The sequence below is a fragment of the Mytilus californianus genome, unplaced genomic scaffold (genome assembly GCF_021869535.1).
Source record: "Mytilus californianus isolate M0D057914Y unplaced genomic scaffold, xbMytCali1.0.p SCAF_11, whole genome shotgun sequence".
Classification (NCBI taxonomy): Eukaryota; Metazoa; Mollusca; class Bivalvia; order Mytilida; family Mytilidae; genus Mytilus; species Mytilus californianus.
The window spans coordinates 44475882-44493476 of NW_026262593.1; the positions used below are offsets into that span (position 1 = coordinate 44475882).

Here is a 17595-nt window from a genome sequence, read left to right on the forward strand (position 1 = left end):
TATATGTTTTCATAGGACACTATGCCCTGCTCATACTACTGTAAATTCAGATATTATTGCGATGTTTTTATTATTGCGAAAAATGCGACAGGGTTATTATCGCAATAATTTAAACTCGCATTTTAAAATTTTTTATATGAATTAAACAGGACTTTTCTCAATATCGCAAAAATTAAAATCGCATTTTAGTCTAAAATGACAAAATCGCAATAATTAATGCACGCAATAATTTCTGAATTTACAGTATTAAATTTTTATGTTCAATGGACCGCAAAATCTGGGTGAAAACCCTAATTTGGCAATATATATTCTAAAAAGATCACATCACCATGAACAAGTGTCAGTGTGAACTAAGTTTTAAGTTGATGTGATCACAAGTTAATGGTCAACTACCTTGACAAAAAATTCTAACCTGATACTCAATACTGGATAGATGATTGATTGATTGGTGATTACTTTATGCGGCAATACGGGATAGACAATAATAGACGATTGCACAGATTAGACAACACAATACCTCCCCTCTATTGTAGGCAGGGCATAAAAAAATATAAAGACCTACAATTAAGGAATTAAAGATAACCCGTTTGTAAATATCTGATTAATTATACATCTTCCTATTGCCACCACTTTTAGTACATCTATTCAGAGGATTTAACAGAATCTGGAATATTTATTTCTAACTGTTTATGATAACGTCTTTCATACGTTTTTCGCAACTGGTCCCAAAACATTAAACTCAGAACAGAATGAGGAGCAATCCTTATAAAGGATGGTCCCCAGCCTTTGTAAAATCCCCATGGTCCCTCCTTTTTCATGATTTTGAATCCACAGTCTAGTAGGTTTTTATAATACAGTCCTTTTCCATTAGCATCCACTCCTTGGTTATATAAGCGAGTACACATTACATCAGGCGGAGTCATGAACACTGTCAATACAATACCACTAATTATACTAGCACAGAATGGAATGAGTATTGATGTGTCACTGAATACCTGAAAAGTAAGTATAATATAGGTACATTATTGTTCATAAATCATAAATAACAATTCAAGCTTTTAAGCTAATAATGAAAATAAAGAACTAGAGGCTCTCAAGAGCCTGTATCACTCATTTGTATCTGCTGTGATTTGGAAATTATGTAAAATAAGGTTTAAATCATAATAAATAGTATTAGATACCCTAATAATGATTAAGGCCAAGTTTGGTTTAACTTGGCCTAGTAGTTAAGTTAAAAGCAGGTCATCCCACTAGTGACTAGACTTACAATAGTTACTGAAGACCCCTTATCATTATTTAAATTAGTTTTTAATTGTGACAATTTTCCCTAAGACTTCTATTGTAAATCCCTATGTTCTATTTTTAGCCATGGCGGCCATGTTGGTTGGATGGCAGGGTCATCGGAAACATTTTTTGTTAAAAATTTACTATTAAGGTCATTGACTCCTTAAGGGGTCAATTGACAATTTTGGTAATGTTGACTTAATTGTAGATCTTACTTTGCTGAACATTATTGCTGTTTTATAATACAGTTTATCTCTATCTATAATAATATTCAAGATAATAACCAAAAACTGCAAAATTTCCTTAAAATTACCAATTCAGGGGCAGCAACGCAACAACGGATTGCCTGATTCGTCTAAAAATTTCAGGGCAGATAGATCTTAACCTGATGAACATCCCCCCCCCCCCCCCCCTGTCAGATTTGCTCTTAATGCTTTAGTTTCAGAGATATAAGCCAAAAAATGCATTTTACCCCTATGTTCTATTTTTAGCCATGTTGGTTGGCAGGCAGGGTCATCGGACATATTTTTTAAACTAGATACCCTATCCATGATTGTGGCGAAGTTTGGTTAACTTTTACCCAGTAGTTTCAGAGGAGAAGATTTTTGTAAAAGTTAACAAAGACGGACGAAGATGGATGCCAAGTGATGAGAAAAGCTCACTTGGCCATTAGGGCCAGGTGAGCTAATAATACATATAAAACAAGAATAACTAATTAGCTTTTATGATTAAAAAAAAAATTGTTTTTTTCTTTTGAAAATTTCAACATTAATATTTGATGGTTCAGTCTTCTCTCTCTAAATTTTGCTTCACAATTGTAACAAAGCTTTGCATTAAATTTTCATATTTCAGTTATTTTTCCAAATAGATATAAGAAGATTTGCTTCATAAGTCTTGTGAGTTTAAAGTTTTAATGATAGTTGCTGTTGCTGATGGAAACTATAGCTAACTTAAGATTTTGTCATTGTAAATGCTAATGATAAACAAGCATTCTGAGAGTACTGCATGGCAATACATAGTCCCCTACCGGGTAAAAATTCATTATACTGGAACAAAATGTTAACTTGTTCTATAACTTGTCATGGTGTAAACAAAAAGTAAATATCATGTCAATATCTTCAAGCATGACTAAAAACAGTGTGGAAAACTGATTTTATGAGTGAATTCTTCAAGTCCAAGGACCATAACTCTGCTCAAAATTATTAGACCGAAACAAAAATTTGAACTTGATCTGTAACTTGTCATGATAAAACTATTTACCAATTATCAATCAATATCTTATAAGCATGATGAAAAAAACATTAGATATGATTAATAGTTCTCTAAAATTAGATATGATGTAATACAGTGTATATCTATTTTCAAATTATAATCAAATATAATTAATAGTTCCAAATATTTTTTCTTTCATTTGTCACAAACTAATATAGATTTGTAACTTATCTATAAAATGTCAACAACTTTTATCTACACAATGTAATGTATTGAAATATATACATTAATAATAAAATGCTCCGCTGAGCGCAGCTTGATACGACCGCAGAGGTCGAACCCTGAACAGTTGGGGCAAGTATGGACACAACATTCAAGCTTGATACAGCACTGAATTTGGATTGTGATTAAATATTTGACACAGCATAGGTTTCTGACACAGAATGAATGTGGTCTAAGAACTTAAATTTTTTTAATTTACCTATTCAAACCATATCATTATTATTTGCTTTTATATATAAATCAGAAATAACCAATTTAAAATGGAAAATTTTAAAGAAATAAAAAATCCCTCCCCCAAATTTTTTGAATCCCCTTATGATTCATCACCCCCAAACTCAATCCCAGCCTTCCCTTTGTGGTATGGTACCTTGCAGTACAATTTCAGATAGATCCATACACTGGAACACAAGTTATTGTCTGGAAACTAGAAAAATGCTTGTTTTTTGGCCCCTTTTTGGCCCCAAATTCCTAAACATTTAGGGCAATTACCCCAAAACTCAAACCCAGCTTTCCCTTTGTGATATGGAACCTTGTAGTATAAGTTCATAAAGATCCATACACTTACACACAAGTTATTGTCCTGAAACTAGAAAAATGCTTGTTTTTTCCCCTTTTTGGCCCTTAATTCCTAAAATTTTGAGGGAATTACCCCCAAAATCAATCCCAGCCTTACCTTTGTGGTATGGTACAATGCAGTACAATTACAGAGAGATCCATACACTTGAACACAAGTTATTGTCTGGAAACTAGAAAAATGCTTATTTTTGGCCCTTTATTCCTAAACGTTTTGGGCAATTACCCCCAAACTCAATTCCAGCTTTCCCTTTGTGATATGGAACCTTGTAGTACAATTTCATAAAGATCCATACACTTACTTACAAGTTATTGTCCTGAAACTAGAAAAATGCTTGTTTTTTCCCTTTTTGGCCCCTAATTCCTAAAATTTTAAGGCAATTACCCCCAAAATCAATCCCAGCCTTCCCTTTGTGGTATGGTACAATGCAGTACAATTTCAGAGAGATCCATACACTTGAAAACAAGTTATTGTCTGGAAACTAGAAAAATGCTTATTTTTGGCCCTTTTTTCCTAAACGTTTAGGGCAATTACCCCAAACTCAATTCCAGCTTTCCCTTTGTGATATGGAACCTTGTAGTACAATTTCATAAAGATCCATACACTTACAGACAAGTTATTGTCCTGAAACTAGAAAAATGCTTGTTTTTTCCCCTTTTTGGCCCCTAATTCCTAAAATTTTGAGGGAATTACCCCCAAAATCAATCCCAGCCTTCCCTTTGTGGTATGGTACCTTGTGGTACAATTTCAGAAAGATCCATACACTTACACACAAGTTATTATCATGAAACTAGAAAAATGCTTGTTTTTTGCCCCTTAATTCCTAAAATTTTGAGGCAATTACGCCCAAAATCAATCCCAGCATTCCCTTTGTGATATGGAACCTTGTGGTACAATGTCAGAGAGATCCATACACTAACACACAAGTTAGGTCTGAAAGTTACAAAAATGCTTATTTTTCGCCCCTTTTTGGCCCCTTATTCCTAAACTGTTGGTACCATAACCCCCAAAATCAATCCCAACCTTCCTTTTGTGGTATTGAACATTATGGTAAAATTTCATAGAGATCCATTTACTTTAACTAAAGTTAGAGTGCAAAAAACCAATGTGTCTTCTGACGACGACGCCAACATCATACCAATATACGACAAATTTTGCGGTCGGATAAAAATAGATAATTTTCAAATTAAAGGATTTCTCTTCATAATTTTTTTGTATATATATAGCATTCGGAAAATTAGTTTATACTAAATAACAAACAAACCTGCCAAAAAATACTTCAAATTATTTAACAAAGAATGTCTTTTTAAAAAATAAGTTATCTCCCTTTGTACGGAAATATGGTTTAACATAGTACTCTAACATTAGATATGGTCCATAACTCTGGACTTAATCATCAGACCGGAACAAAATTCGAACTAGATCTATAATTTGTCATGATAAAACTATATACCAAATATCAAAGCAATATCTTCAAGAACGAAGAAAAAAGTGTGGAAAGCTGATTTGCCGGACTGACAGATGGACAGACGGACAGACGGACGGAGTGCAAACCTAAAGTCCCCTTTGACTTCTTCGGTAGGGGACTAAAAAGTAATATGAAGGTCATGCCTGTTGCTTACTGGATGTCTTTTGAATATGGTCTTATGATCCCATTGACCTACATCGATCATTTCCCTAATACATAGCTAGATATAGTACATGGATCTGATTTCTATAGATTAATGTGTTTTCAAATGATCCCACTTTTTTATGTACAAACATTCAAAAAGACAGCAAACTTTTTTAACAGTCTATCATATTTTTGGTATGACATTAAGACACATTTGTGTGTGGTAACTAAGCTTAAATTATCAGCAAACCAAATAACCCTTCAAAGTTATCTTTTACTTACCTTCAAACTAAGTATATATTCTTTGGCAGTAGAAAAAGTTGTGAGTTGAGCAGCAGATCCAATCATTACCCTTAACATGGCCCCAGTAACTCCTCTCCATAAGCCTCCTATACCATGCTCCTTCAGGATACCAGTAAAACCTTCCATCATGCTTCCATGTCTGTGCTGGTACCCTACAGCAATAGAACTAGCTGATCTACTCTGAAGTTGTGTTTTAACCTGAAAAAATAGGGGGAAAACATTAAACAGACATTCTACATTATAGGTTTGTTATGTTCTGTGAATTTTTAACCCATGACTAATAAATAATCTCACCAAACAATGCACAATGCATCTGCAGATGTCATACTTGTTTTTAAACAATAAATTGCAGGTGCCCAGCAGAGTTTCATCATTCTGAAATCACTCTAACTCTTATATGGAAGGAGAATACCGATATACAACATATACCAAAACTATGCCATCTTGCTCGACATTCTACTATAAAGTAAGAGATTTGCAATAATGAATTACTGTGATAGTGCTTCTAATGGTGTACCATGGTGGTCACTGGTCAGTATTAATTCAAAACCACTGTCACTCCCTTATTTGAGAGCTGTTCCATACAATAATACATGGTATCCAGTGAAAGCATTTTAAAAATGGGGTGACCACCTATAGAGGCTATTTATAATTTTTTTTTACATTTACATTGTACTTCACACCAACTGCTAGATGAAATTTCTTTAGGCCCTTCAATTGGACCCATGCATGTTTTTATGTTACAGCTTTAATAACTATCATGACTATCTCATTTGAAACAATATTATAAACTCAAATAAAAAAGATGTCATTTTAAATATTTTTTAAACACATATTTTGCTATATAATATATATGCAAGTAAACAAAATTAACAATATTTGATTAAATGATAAATATGACACTTTCATGACTTTAAAAGTTTCAGAAACCTGATTCTAATCATGTTCTTCAGTTTTTACTGTATAGCATAGCATTATACACATCATGTTTATCAAACAATGGTAGTCTTAACATTATATGTGGATTAAAAGTGAAAATGTATTGCTAATAAACAATTTTACTAGAAATTATATATCGTTTAGATTGGCATATTTTCTCTCTCCAGTACATGCAGTCAGGGGTGCTACTTGTACAAGTTATTTTTATTTACTTGAATATTAAATATTAATATACTTATATAAGTAAATTTGTAAGATACTTATACAAGCCTATTTTTTATTTACTTGTATAAGTAAATTATTTTAATGGCTTAGTTATGTCCCTTAGACATTAAGATTTTTTTACTTTTACAACATGTACAAGTGAAAAAGTCATACTACCGGTATCTTCTTTTCTTGAATTTTGCAGGACTTCTTTGCTCTAATAGAATTTTTAATTGTCTGTCCTTTGCAGATGTTTTTTACTAATCATTTAAGTGTAATTGCATGGACAATGAAAATCTCATTTGTCTGTTATCTTCAAAACACTGCTCATTTACAAGCCTCCAAGGGGCAATTTTTGAAGGCCTTGCACATTTACTTAAAATCTTTGCGCAATTAGTTTCTTTCTTGAATTAATGAGATGAAAGGTTGAACTCTAATAAAAAATTATGAGCTAACCAGCATGACCAGAGAAAATTGTTAAAGGCATGTTTTTACATCCCAAAACTTTTAGGGATTGTAAAAAAAAATTACTTTAAAATAAAAGTTTTTTTTTTTAAATAAGGGGAGATTATTCAAACCTTATAAGAAAATATGAATATAACAAATTTACTTTTATAAGTATATTATTATTTACTTCTTCAAGAAAATAAAAATAAATTGTACAAGTAGTACCCCTGACTCAGGCTGACTGACATGCAATATGTCACGATTTTTTTTTTACTACTGTTACATATATATCTATTTATAGGCCTGTATTTAATGAAGGATAATGTTAGTGGCCATAATTTTTCTGAAGAATTTGATTTTGATCTCTCGAGCTAATAACCATATATTACATGTATCACTAAGGCAATCATGGATGATCATGACTCTATTGCACATTCATTGGTAAGTAAAAATTATTAACCTACCGTACGTTTAAATTTTAAAGTTTCAATCAAATTTGTTGAATTGTATCATCATTTAATGGACACTTACTATTTAAACGTGTTATAATTTTAATTGCCGTTTGTGCAGTTTTCAACTAGCTATGAACACCTGTACAAATGTAGTTATTAAAGATAAAATATGTGCAACTCTTCATTAAAACTAAGGTCTTTGCATAAAAGCTGCCAATCAAACAAAATAATCATTACATGCATCACGTGCATGGATAAAGAAATGTAATTGGAAACATTATAATTATATAATGTTGCAACATTAAAATACTAATTTTTATGGGCAATTATATCTGCACCTAACAAAGTATCAAACAGGAGCAGATCCAAGATTTGAAGTAAGAGGGGCCTTACATTGATAAGGAGCTGGGTGGAAAATGTGAAGAAAACGTTAAGGTATTTTTTGGATTTAAGGGGGGGGGGGGCACAAGCTGCTGCACTTCCACCTGAAACCCATCCCTGATTTATACCATAATGCACAAAACATTATACATTTGGGTATTAATCAATCTGTCCATTCATACATGTAATAGAAATTCATTTATTATTACAGCTCTTCTTTGTATGACAAAAATGGTATTGACATTGGGAGTTAAAATCTACCACAAACATTCACATCAACTTTCTATGAAAACTGAGAATACATCACTTTACCAAACAGCTAAAGTTATTTATTCTATTGATTGTAAAGTTCAATTATAATAACACATAATACAGTCATGACAGTTAAAGAGCAAATTTATACAATTTAGATATATATATATATATTCATTTAAGAAATAATTCTTTCATGGCATGCTCTATGCTCATTTTAACATTGGTACGCATTATATTTGTCGATATCTTTATACCGAGGGTTAGCGGGGTGCAAAATATTGACAAATATAATGCCTACCCATGTTAAAATGAGCATAAAGCATGGCATGATAGAATTATTTCGATTCTGATAGGAAAATTTAGCACTTTTGTACTTCGAAGCGGACCTGTAATACACGTTTCGAAAGGCAAGCCATTTTGATTTGATGAACCAAAAACGTTATAAAAAATCAACAGTTGAACGATTAAAAAATGAACAGATACATTTGAACTTACTATTAGAATGATTTTATTTAATTTCCTAGTGAGCAACACCAACACAAACGTCCATTTTGATCTCAGACGTTGTTCAAAATACAAATGATGTTGCAATTTCAATTGTGACGTCAATCACATGCAGCCCATGTTTTATTGTAATTAGAACACGGCTTTGTTTCAAAAGCAAAAGAAGAACGTCATATTAGAATTTACATTTAACATGTTTAAGCTAAATCATCTGTAAAATGATCATGGATCTAATTCATACACAAATGAAGGAATGACAAGAGTATGAAGAAATAAAATTTAATGTTATTTTATAATTCTTGAATTCAATGAACTCCAGCATGTTCAGCAGGGGGAAATTTATTTTGAGAAATTTAATTTGTATATTTTACCATATAAAATGGACTTCCAACTATTGCCCCAACACAGCCAGCCGAAGCTCCACCTAATATACTCTTTAGAAAACTGACTTTACCATCACTTCCATTTAATAGTCCTAAATTAGTCATGATCTGGTATGATCCTAACCTCATCCCATTCATAAACAACTGGTACCACAGGGCAGGAACCAGTCCACTCTGTAGTCGAATGATTCCATCACTTTTGAATATTGTGTAAACGGCATGAAGAGAGTTACGATAATGAACGGCATAGTGTCCTCTTGCTTTAAGTTCACCTTGCAGCTGCATACGTGTTTTTACAACTTCAAGGGGATTGGTGAAAAACCCTGCTCCAACAGCTGCAAGCCCGCCTAGCAGCATTTCTTCATGAGGCCTTCCAGGCATGTTGTCTGGGTACTGGATGCTCTGTAACAATCACTTATGTCATTTTACACCTGTAAAATTAAAAACAATGTAATTGACTATATACACCATATATTACAATAAGTCTGCTACTGTAAATGCTGCAAAATTAAATCAAACCATTTTCTACATAAGAGAATGCCTGTGCCATGTGTACCCAGTCAGGAATATGACAGCTGTTTTCCATTCGTTTGATGTGTTTTAGCTTTTGATTTTGCCATTTGATAAGGGATTCTGTTTTGAATTTTCCTTGGATATTTTTGTTATTTTCCTTTTTTTTCAAATACACTATGTACATGTACATGATGTATGGATTGATTAGTATGATACTTTTACCAATTTCAAGACTTTCTCTGTAAATCTTGAGTGGAATCAAAGGGAATTTCATCCAAGTGAAGTTTTGTTCAGTATGATATTTAATAACAACACTATAGCAATAATTTAAAGGCAAATCTTTTGTTGAAAAATATTGAAACATAGAGAACCAATTTCATTTCCTTGTCACTAATTACATGCAGTACTTCTGCATCTTATAGCTTACTACCCATGCAGGAACAAGAGTAAGAACTATGAGTTTTGCTCATTGATGAAGGTAGTACAGTAATCTGCTAGTGTTCACATCTTTGTCCTCTGGTCTTGATGGATAGTTTTCTCATTGCAATCATTACATCTTATTAAGTTTTATATTGTAGGCATAATTAAATGTTATTGATAATATGAGATTTATTAAGAGAGAGCCTTGAGATTTGTTTATGAGGATTATGATAGCTCATATGAAGATCTTTAATGCGAGTCAAAACTTCATTCTCTTTAAGTCAGAGAATTAAGAGCAATAGCTATAGAAACTTTTAAATTGTACACAAAAAGAGTCCATTATATTTAAATGTTTTGAATAATATTAACAAGAGGCTCTCAAGAGCCTGAATTGCTCACCTTTAATTTTTTGCTTAAATCTTTCATCAATGATTATTTTTGCTTTTCAATATATATTAATGAGTGGCGTAAAAATGCCATTTAGATGTTCTTTGTATCTGTCATATTTTCTTCAAAAGCAAAAAAATGTATTTTACCCTATGTTCCATTTTAGCCATAGTGGCTATGTTTCTTGTTGTACAAGGAAATAAAATATAAAATTTATATTGGATACTCTGAAACTCATTCAGTCCAAGTTAGGCTGAAATTGATTCAGCAGTTTCAAAGGAGAAGATTTTTTGAAGTAAGCAATCTAGATGAACAAATTATGAAAAATTGTCTTTAAAGGGCAATAACTCCTTAAGAGGTCAATTTACAATTTTAGTCATTAAACTTATTTGTAGATCTTACTTTGCTGAACATTTTTGCTGTTTACAGTTTATCTTTATCTAAAATAATATTCAAGATAATAATCGAAAACTGCAAATTTTCCTTAAAATCATCAATTCAGGGGCAATAACCTAAAAATCAGATACCCGATTTGGCTGATAATTTCAGGGCAGGTAGACCTTGACGTAATGAATACTTTACCGACTTGTCTGATTTGCTCTAAATGCTTTAGTTTTTGAGATATGTCAAAATCTGCATTTTACCCTATGTTCATGACAGCCATGTTTTCTGAGGAAACAGAAAATAAAACACAAGCTTTATTCTAGATAACCTAAGAATCATTCAGCTTAAGTTTGGTTTAATTTTGTTCAGTAATTTTAGAGGAAAAGACTTTTTAAAGTTAGAAAACATGATAAACAAATTGTGAAAAATTGTCTTTAAAGGGTAGTAACTCCTTAAGGGGTCAATTGACAATTTTGGTCATATAAAACTTATTTGTAGATCTTACTTTGCTTAACATTTTTGCTGTTTACAGTTTATCTTTATCTATAAATATATTCAAGATAATAACCAAAAACTGCAAAATTTCCTTAAAATTACCAATTTAGTGGCAGCAACCCAACAATGGGTTGTTAGATTCATCTGAAAATTTCAGGGCTTATAGAACTTGACCATTAACATGATTAAGTTTGGTTGGAATTGGTTCAATAGTTTCAGAGGAGAAGATGTTTGAAATAGTTTACACTGGACGGACGCCAAGTGATGGCAAAGGCTCACATTTCCTTTGGAAAGGTGAGCTAAAAATCTCAATTATTTTTCAGATATAGAAATACAGTTGAACAGCCCCAGGTAAGAATAACAAGCTAAAACCTTGTACAACTGGTAGAGGAACCAACAAGAGGTCCCAATACATTGAACCTAGTGATCACAAACAACACATCACGCTTCAGTCGTACCAAAGTAATACCTGGGGTGTCAGACCATGATATTGTCTTCAGTGAAATAGACAGCCTATATCAAGGAAGCAAAAACCAAGAAAAAAACCTTTATATAGGAAAGCAAATTGGGAAACTATCAAACAGGAAATGAATGAAACTCATCAGAAGGTCAAAGAATTAGCTGCAAATGGGAGTCCAGCGGAGGAACTCTGGTTACTGTTCAAATCCAGGCTTAACCAGAGTGTTATTAATCATTTCCTGCATTAAACTGCAAAACAGGAAGATAGCCTCCCTTGGCTCACTCCAAATATACGCAAGTTAATACATTGCCGAGACAGACTGTACTAAAAAAAGAAAAAGTCAGCTGATCCAAAAACCACCTCAAAATTTAAGGAATCCAAGCAAATGGTCCAAAGAGAACTCTGTCGAGCATACTGGAACTATATGAGAACATAGTAACACCTAAAGAGGAAAACAATCAATACAGTAATATGAAACAGTTCTGGACATACATAAAACATAAACAGAGAGCAGTGGAGTGGCACCCCTACAAATGTACGCAGTGAGGGACTACTACACTCACAACCAGTAGACCAAGCAACCATTCTTAACAAAGAGTTCCAATCAGCTTTCTCCACCAAGGATACATACAACCAGCATGAGTTTTCATCCCGATGTCTGATGTCAGGTAAATACCCTTCCGCTGAGGAACTTAACATAACAGAAAATGGAATACTAGTACTAAAATTACTTACAAAAATCAATTCAAATAAAGCAGCAGGACCAGACAACACAAGACCAAGATTACTAAAAGAACTGGTAACGGAAATAGCCCCTATACTTTAATACACTCATCTTTCAAACATCAATTGAAACAGGGGACTTACCATCTGACTAGAGGAATGCCAATGTTAGCCCAGTTTTCAGGAAAGGAGAGAGATATAGAGCAGAGAACTACCGACCAATATCTCTGACTTGTATAAGCTGCAAACTCATAGAGCACATAATCACAAGCCATATCATGAACAATGCAGATCAGCACCAAATTCTCTACCCATAATGGGCATTACAACATGGTTTTCGCTCTAAACGATCTTGCGAAACTCAACTTATTGAATTTGTGAATGACATCACTAACAACATGAGTGCAGGTAAACAGACAGACATACTTATTATGGATTTCTTTAAAGCTATCGACAAGGTCAGTCACAGTCTCCTCGTTCATAAAATAGAACACTATAGAATCAGAGGAAAGGTCAATGGGTGGATTGCTAGCTTCCTGTCACACCGGACACAAGCAGTAGAAATGGATGGAGAGAGCTCATCACATACTGATGTAGAATCTGGGGTACTGCAAGGCTCAGTCCTTGGGCCTTCGCTATTCTTGTTCAACATCAGCAACATGCCTGATGGAATTAAATCCACTATCCATTGACACCGTAGCATACCTTACAATATCAAACGACAAAGATTCAAACGACCTACAAAAAGATCTATATAAGCTAGCTACATGGGAAACCAAATGGAAAATGGCCTTCCACCCAGACAAGTGCAATGTACATTGTACTTTCCATCAGCCGGAAAAACAATACCATTGCAACATCCTACAAGCTACATCATGTACATGGTTTCACTTTAGAACCTGTCAAAATCGCCAAATACATTGGCTACACATTCACGTCTGAACTGAAATGGAATGACCATGTTAACAACGTATGTAACAAGCCAATAGAACAATCGGCTTCCTAAAAAGAAACCTGAATATAGGCTCCACTTCTGTAAGGGAAAATGCTTATAAAACACTTGTAAGACCTATAACAGAATACGCCAGTCCGGTATGGGATCCATACAATAAAACAGAGATTGACAGACTAGAGATGGTCCAGAGACAAGCAGTACGATATGTGATGAACAAACACCATAATCACTCGAGTGCAAGCAAGATGCTAAATCACCTAGAATGGAGATCTCTGGATCAAAGGCGAAAAGATGCAAGACTCATGATGCTTTTCAAAATTGTAAATGAGAAAGTTGCAGTGACAAAGGATGGTAGTCTGATGCCACCTAATGGACTTTCTCATCTGATGCCACCTAAACATGTCATTGTCAAGAAATATGCATGACAGAAGCTTCCAAATTCCAGCTACAGGAAGTGATTACCGGAAATATTCTTTCTTTCCATGAACCATCAAAGATTGGAACACTCTCCCTCCTGGGGTTGTATCAGCACTGTGAGTCGAGGCTATCAAACAAAGCCTCGGTCACAGTCGGTGACAAAGCTGAACTAATATCAAACAATATTGGGGGAGGGGTCTGTATGCCATACCTGTCAACTCACCCAGATCCTGCGGGTGTGACCCGAGATTTTCACAATTCTGAGAGGTCACCTGGGACACCGGACGGGTGACCAAATAACCCGGGAATTGGAAAAATAACCTGTTTTCACCCGATTTTCTAAGCTTTCGTAAGCATGATAAGTGATTTTCCTTTGAAATAACTGGTAAATTCGTAATTCTTCCTGGACAAGATACCTGTATAAACTCAAATCAAGTGACCCATTTCAGTGCATGGCTTCACTTGACAGCTTTGGGGTTGAACACACTGTTAATTAACATCAATTACCTTAGCTTTAGGTCGTAAATAATTTTATTTCAGTTGTTTTAAAAACAACTTGAGTTACTTCCCCTTTTTGTCATCTCACAATATTCTCCTTAAACTTATGTGTTTTTTGTAAAAAGATTAAATCTGAAATGAATTGAATGCAAAAACATATCAGAATAATACTTTTACTTATTTTTCTATCTTAGAAAAATTAAAAAATTAAAATTTTGAAAATTACTTTTTTCATCTATACCTCTTTTACTGGTAACTTTATCTTTTTATATTCGAATATCAACAGCTGGTATATGAACAGCCAGTCAAGGTTGTTAAACACTTCCAGTAGTATATGATAGTCAATTCATTTGAATTTAATCCAGTCCCGTCTCAGTCATTACAACTGAACGGACATGCTGGGTCAGCTCTCCTTTACCCGCTATCTTCGATGAGGGTTTACTGTTAGATGGATCAACGACTTACTACTTTCGATGACAGAAACCAATCCAACGCTGTACAGACTACGTTAGGCTATAATCCGTGTAGGGCTAATTCCCGTGTCAACATTCACTCCAAAACCCATTATGGATGGGGGAGTGGTATGCCGAGTGACGTCCGAGGGCTGTATCCTAGGTGTTAGATGATGGACCACCATTTCACTGTCTCACGACTTTGGTCTTGATAATGCTTCCTGTCATCGTTAATACTACGTCCGAGACTCATCTGCCAGTACTCCATCATCGAGGTTAGCGGGCTGCCAAGCTGACCAATCTGGCCCTGAAAGCAGCCGTTGTGAAGACATAACATCAAAATAGTCAACAAAAGAAAACCAAAACAACTCACAAAACCAGGATGGCGGCCTACCAAAATGGCGTCCTCCACCTGTTCCTGACCGATGGCACAAAATTATTTAAACGCTCACCAAACGCCTTTGGGCACTGAGCCGACCGTGCGAGGGATGTATATCCAGTCAAGGTCGTTAAACACTTCCAGTAGTAGTTTATATGATAGGGCTGTATAGCCAGTCAAGGTCGTTAAAAACTTCCATTTGTTTGTTATGATGATATGATGATAACCGACTGCGAGGGCTGAACAGCCAGTCAAGGTCGTAAAACACTTCCAGTAGTAGTAGTATGATGATATGATATATATATATATATAAAACCTGCACAAATGTATGCAATGAAGATGAATTAAGCCAACATACATGTAACATAAATCTATCAATGGCCTTCTAGTGCAATGAAATAATATGTACAATTTTAAATTACTTAACCATGTGGATATGTTGAAGAAATTATAAGAAAATGTCCCCTAAATACTGAAATTCAGCGCGAAAAAGTTTGTAGGTGTTATGACCTGAGATTTCATTCTTCTATGCAGGTCATCACCTGCATTTTCATTGTCAAAGGTTGACAGGTATGGTATGCGCACTGAAGTCATGGCAAAATATTCAGTTTGTTGGTTATCTGGTATAAGTAGAATTATATTCGTATATAAATTAGTCCAAATGAAAGCCTTTCAAGACGTCATAATTATTTGGACTATAATTAGATTATATATAAATAAGCTTTTGAACTAGTCAGCTAGTAGAGAAGTTGAGGCTTGAGTCAAGTTGAGAGGGCTTTTTCATAGTGATGACACGACTCATGGTCGGTTCGGAAATCGTGGAGATACGACCCGGATCCTTGAAGGCCTTCATGTTAAGAAGAGAATGAATGACATATAATATTCACCACACAATGTATGAAAGCGCAAAGATTTGCTACCAGCGTAGGGGTCGATGGTTGTCCATGCCGGGAATTCTGCCCCTTACGCGTGTTTTAATTCAGGCGATTTTTTATCAAAGCGTCAATGTGATTGTTGTCTATAACTGACGGAACCATACAGTACGCGATAGGGATTATGAAAAACGGATTTTTTTTAAATTGTTTTTTCGTTGCAGTAACCGTTGCAAAACTTACATTGTTTTCATATTTACCAAAATGTCGTTTATATTGTGCTATTTTGATATAAAAAAATATATAAATCATAGGTCACTAAGCCTGATTTCAAACAGGAACATACTTATTGATATACAGTTAGGTCATAGATATAATAGCCATTAATGGCTCAGTATTATTTTATGGTTAGATATACTGTTCCCAGTTTCAAGCTACCCGGACTAAAACAAAATCGGCCTATCACCAACAAAACATGGACTATAACAAAATCGGCCTATCACAAACTCGGCCTACCATTATTTATGACATTTATATGCAGAAATATATTGAACAAACTCGGACCACGATTAGTAGATTGTGTTGTTAACGGTTTTTTCTGACTTTTAAAAAAAATTACTTAATATATAACAATTCTATACGAATTTAGGAGATAATGATATATATTTTTTGAAAAAAATATATATAAGAAATGTATTAAAACAAGGAATTGTATATTTAATTTAACTATACAATTCCTTGATTAAAATAAACTTAGATCCATCATATAAAATATGTGTTATGAGATACAATTTAAGTGATATTTATAAGTTTGAATTTGATATTTTTGAATGAGGATAATTAACTTCTATTTGAAATATTATTGTGATTTTCTTGTTTGTACTTTTATGTTTTTTTTATTGATAAAAGATGTTTTAATGATTGGCGTGTGTGTGTGTTTGTATGCGTTTATTACTTGGTGTTCATAATTGGTATACGTCAAACAAAAAGAAATTTGATTGACAGTGAATAGCTTGTTAACTATTTTATTAATCTCTGTATACAGAGAATCACAATTTGCCAAGGACGTATGAGCCGCGGTATAATTGTATTAATGTATATACCATGCATGTACGGGAATATGTCAGACCCCTTCTGGGATTTGCATATCTGGAAAAGTCAAATATGTTTTTTCCAAGAGTATTTGATACTAACAGTTTACACGTATATCATGTAACAACAAATATGCCAAAATACCACATTATTTATAAAATCTGTATAAACAAAGTAGGTCAAGTAACAAACAAAGGAACAATAAGCGCACAGCACACACATACAAACATATAAATTTTTTTCTCCATATAGTAAAAACAAGATAAATAAGAATATTGCATACACATAAAAGTTAAGATATATATCTTTAAAGTTGGGATAAAAAAACTCACAATATACTATAATATGAATATAAAACACAGGTTAATTCCTAATTAATACTAAATTAAAGAAAAAAAAATATATTCAATAGTAAGGTAATCTGGCGCAATACCCGCAAGGGTAGTCGCCATTAAACTTTATTTAGTAGTAGTAGTACAATATCATTCTCAACATGGGTACCGACGGTGTCTTCTGGCTATTCCTACATTTTATATTTTACTATTCTGGCTATTCCTACATGGGATATTGTGGGAAGACCAATAAATGTTATTGCAAAATATGTTGTTTTAGTCATTAGTGTCTAATTAGATCAGATGTAAATTTACCAGTGGAAAGTAAATAAACTTGAATAATTATTTATATGAAATTTATGTAAAAAAAAATTTTGTTTGGTT

General features: G+C 33.6%; 1 protein-coding gene across 1 annotated transcript; it reads right to left on the reverse strand.

The window, feature by feature from the left end:
* Positions 1 to 352: 352 nt before the first annotated feature.
* On the reverse strand, positions 353 to 15860 carry LOC127720157 (solute carrier family 25 member 35-like). The gene is made up of 4 exons (XM_052226628.1): positions 15803 to 15860; positions 8821 to 9263; positions 5247 to 5465; positions 353 to 995 (listed from the first exon to the last, which is right to left on the reverse strand). The coding sequence occupies exons 2-4, from the start codon at positions 9211 to 9213 to the stop codon at positions 642 to 644; spliced, it is 966 nt and encodes a 321-aa protein (XP_052082588.1). The 5' UTR covers positions 9214 to 9263; positions 15803 to 15860; the 3' UTR covers positions 353 to 641.
* Positions 15861 to 17595: the final 1735 nt, after the last annotated feature.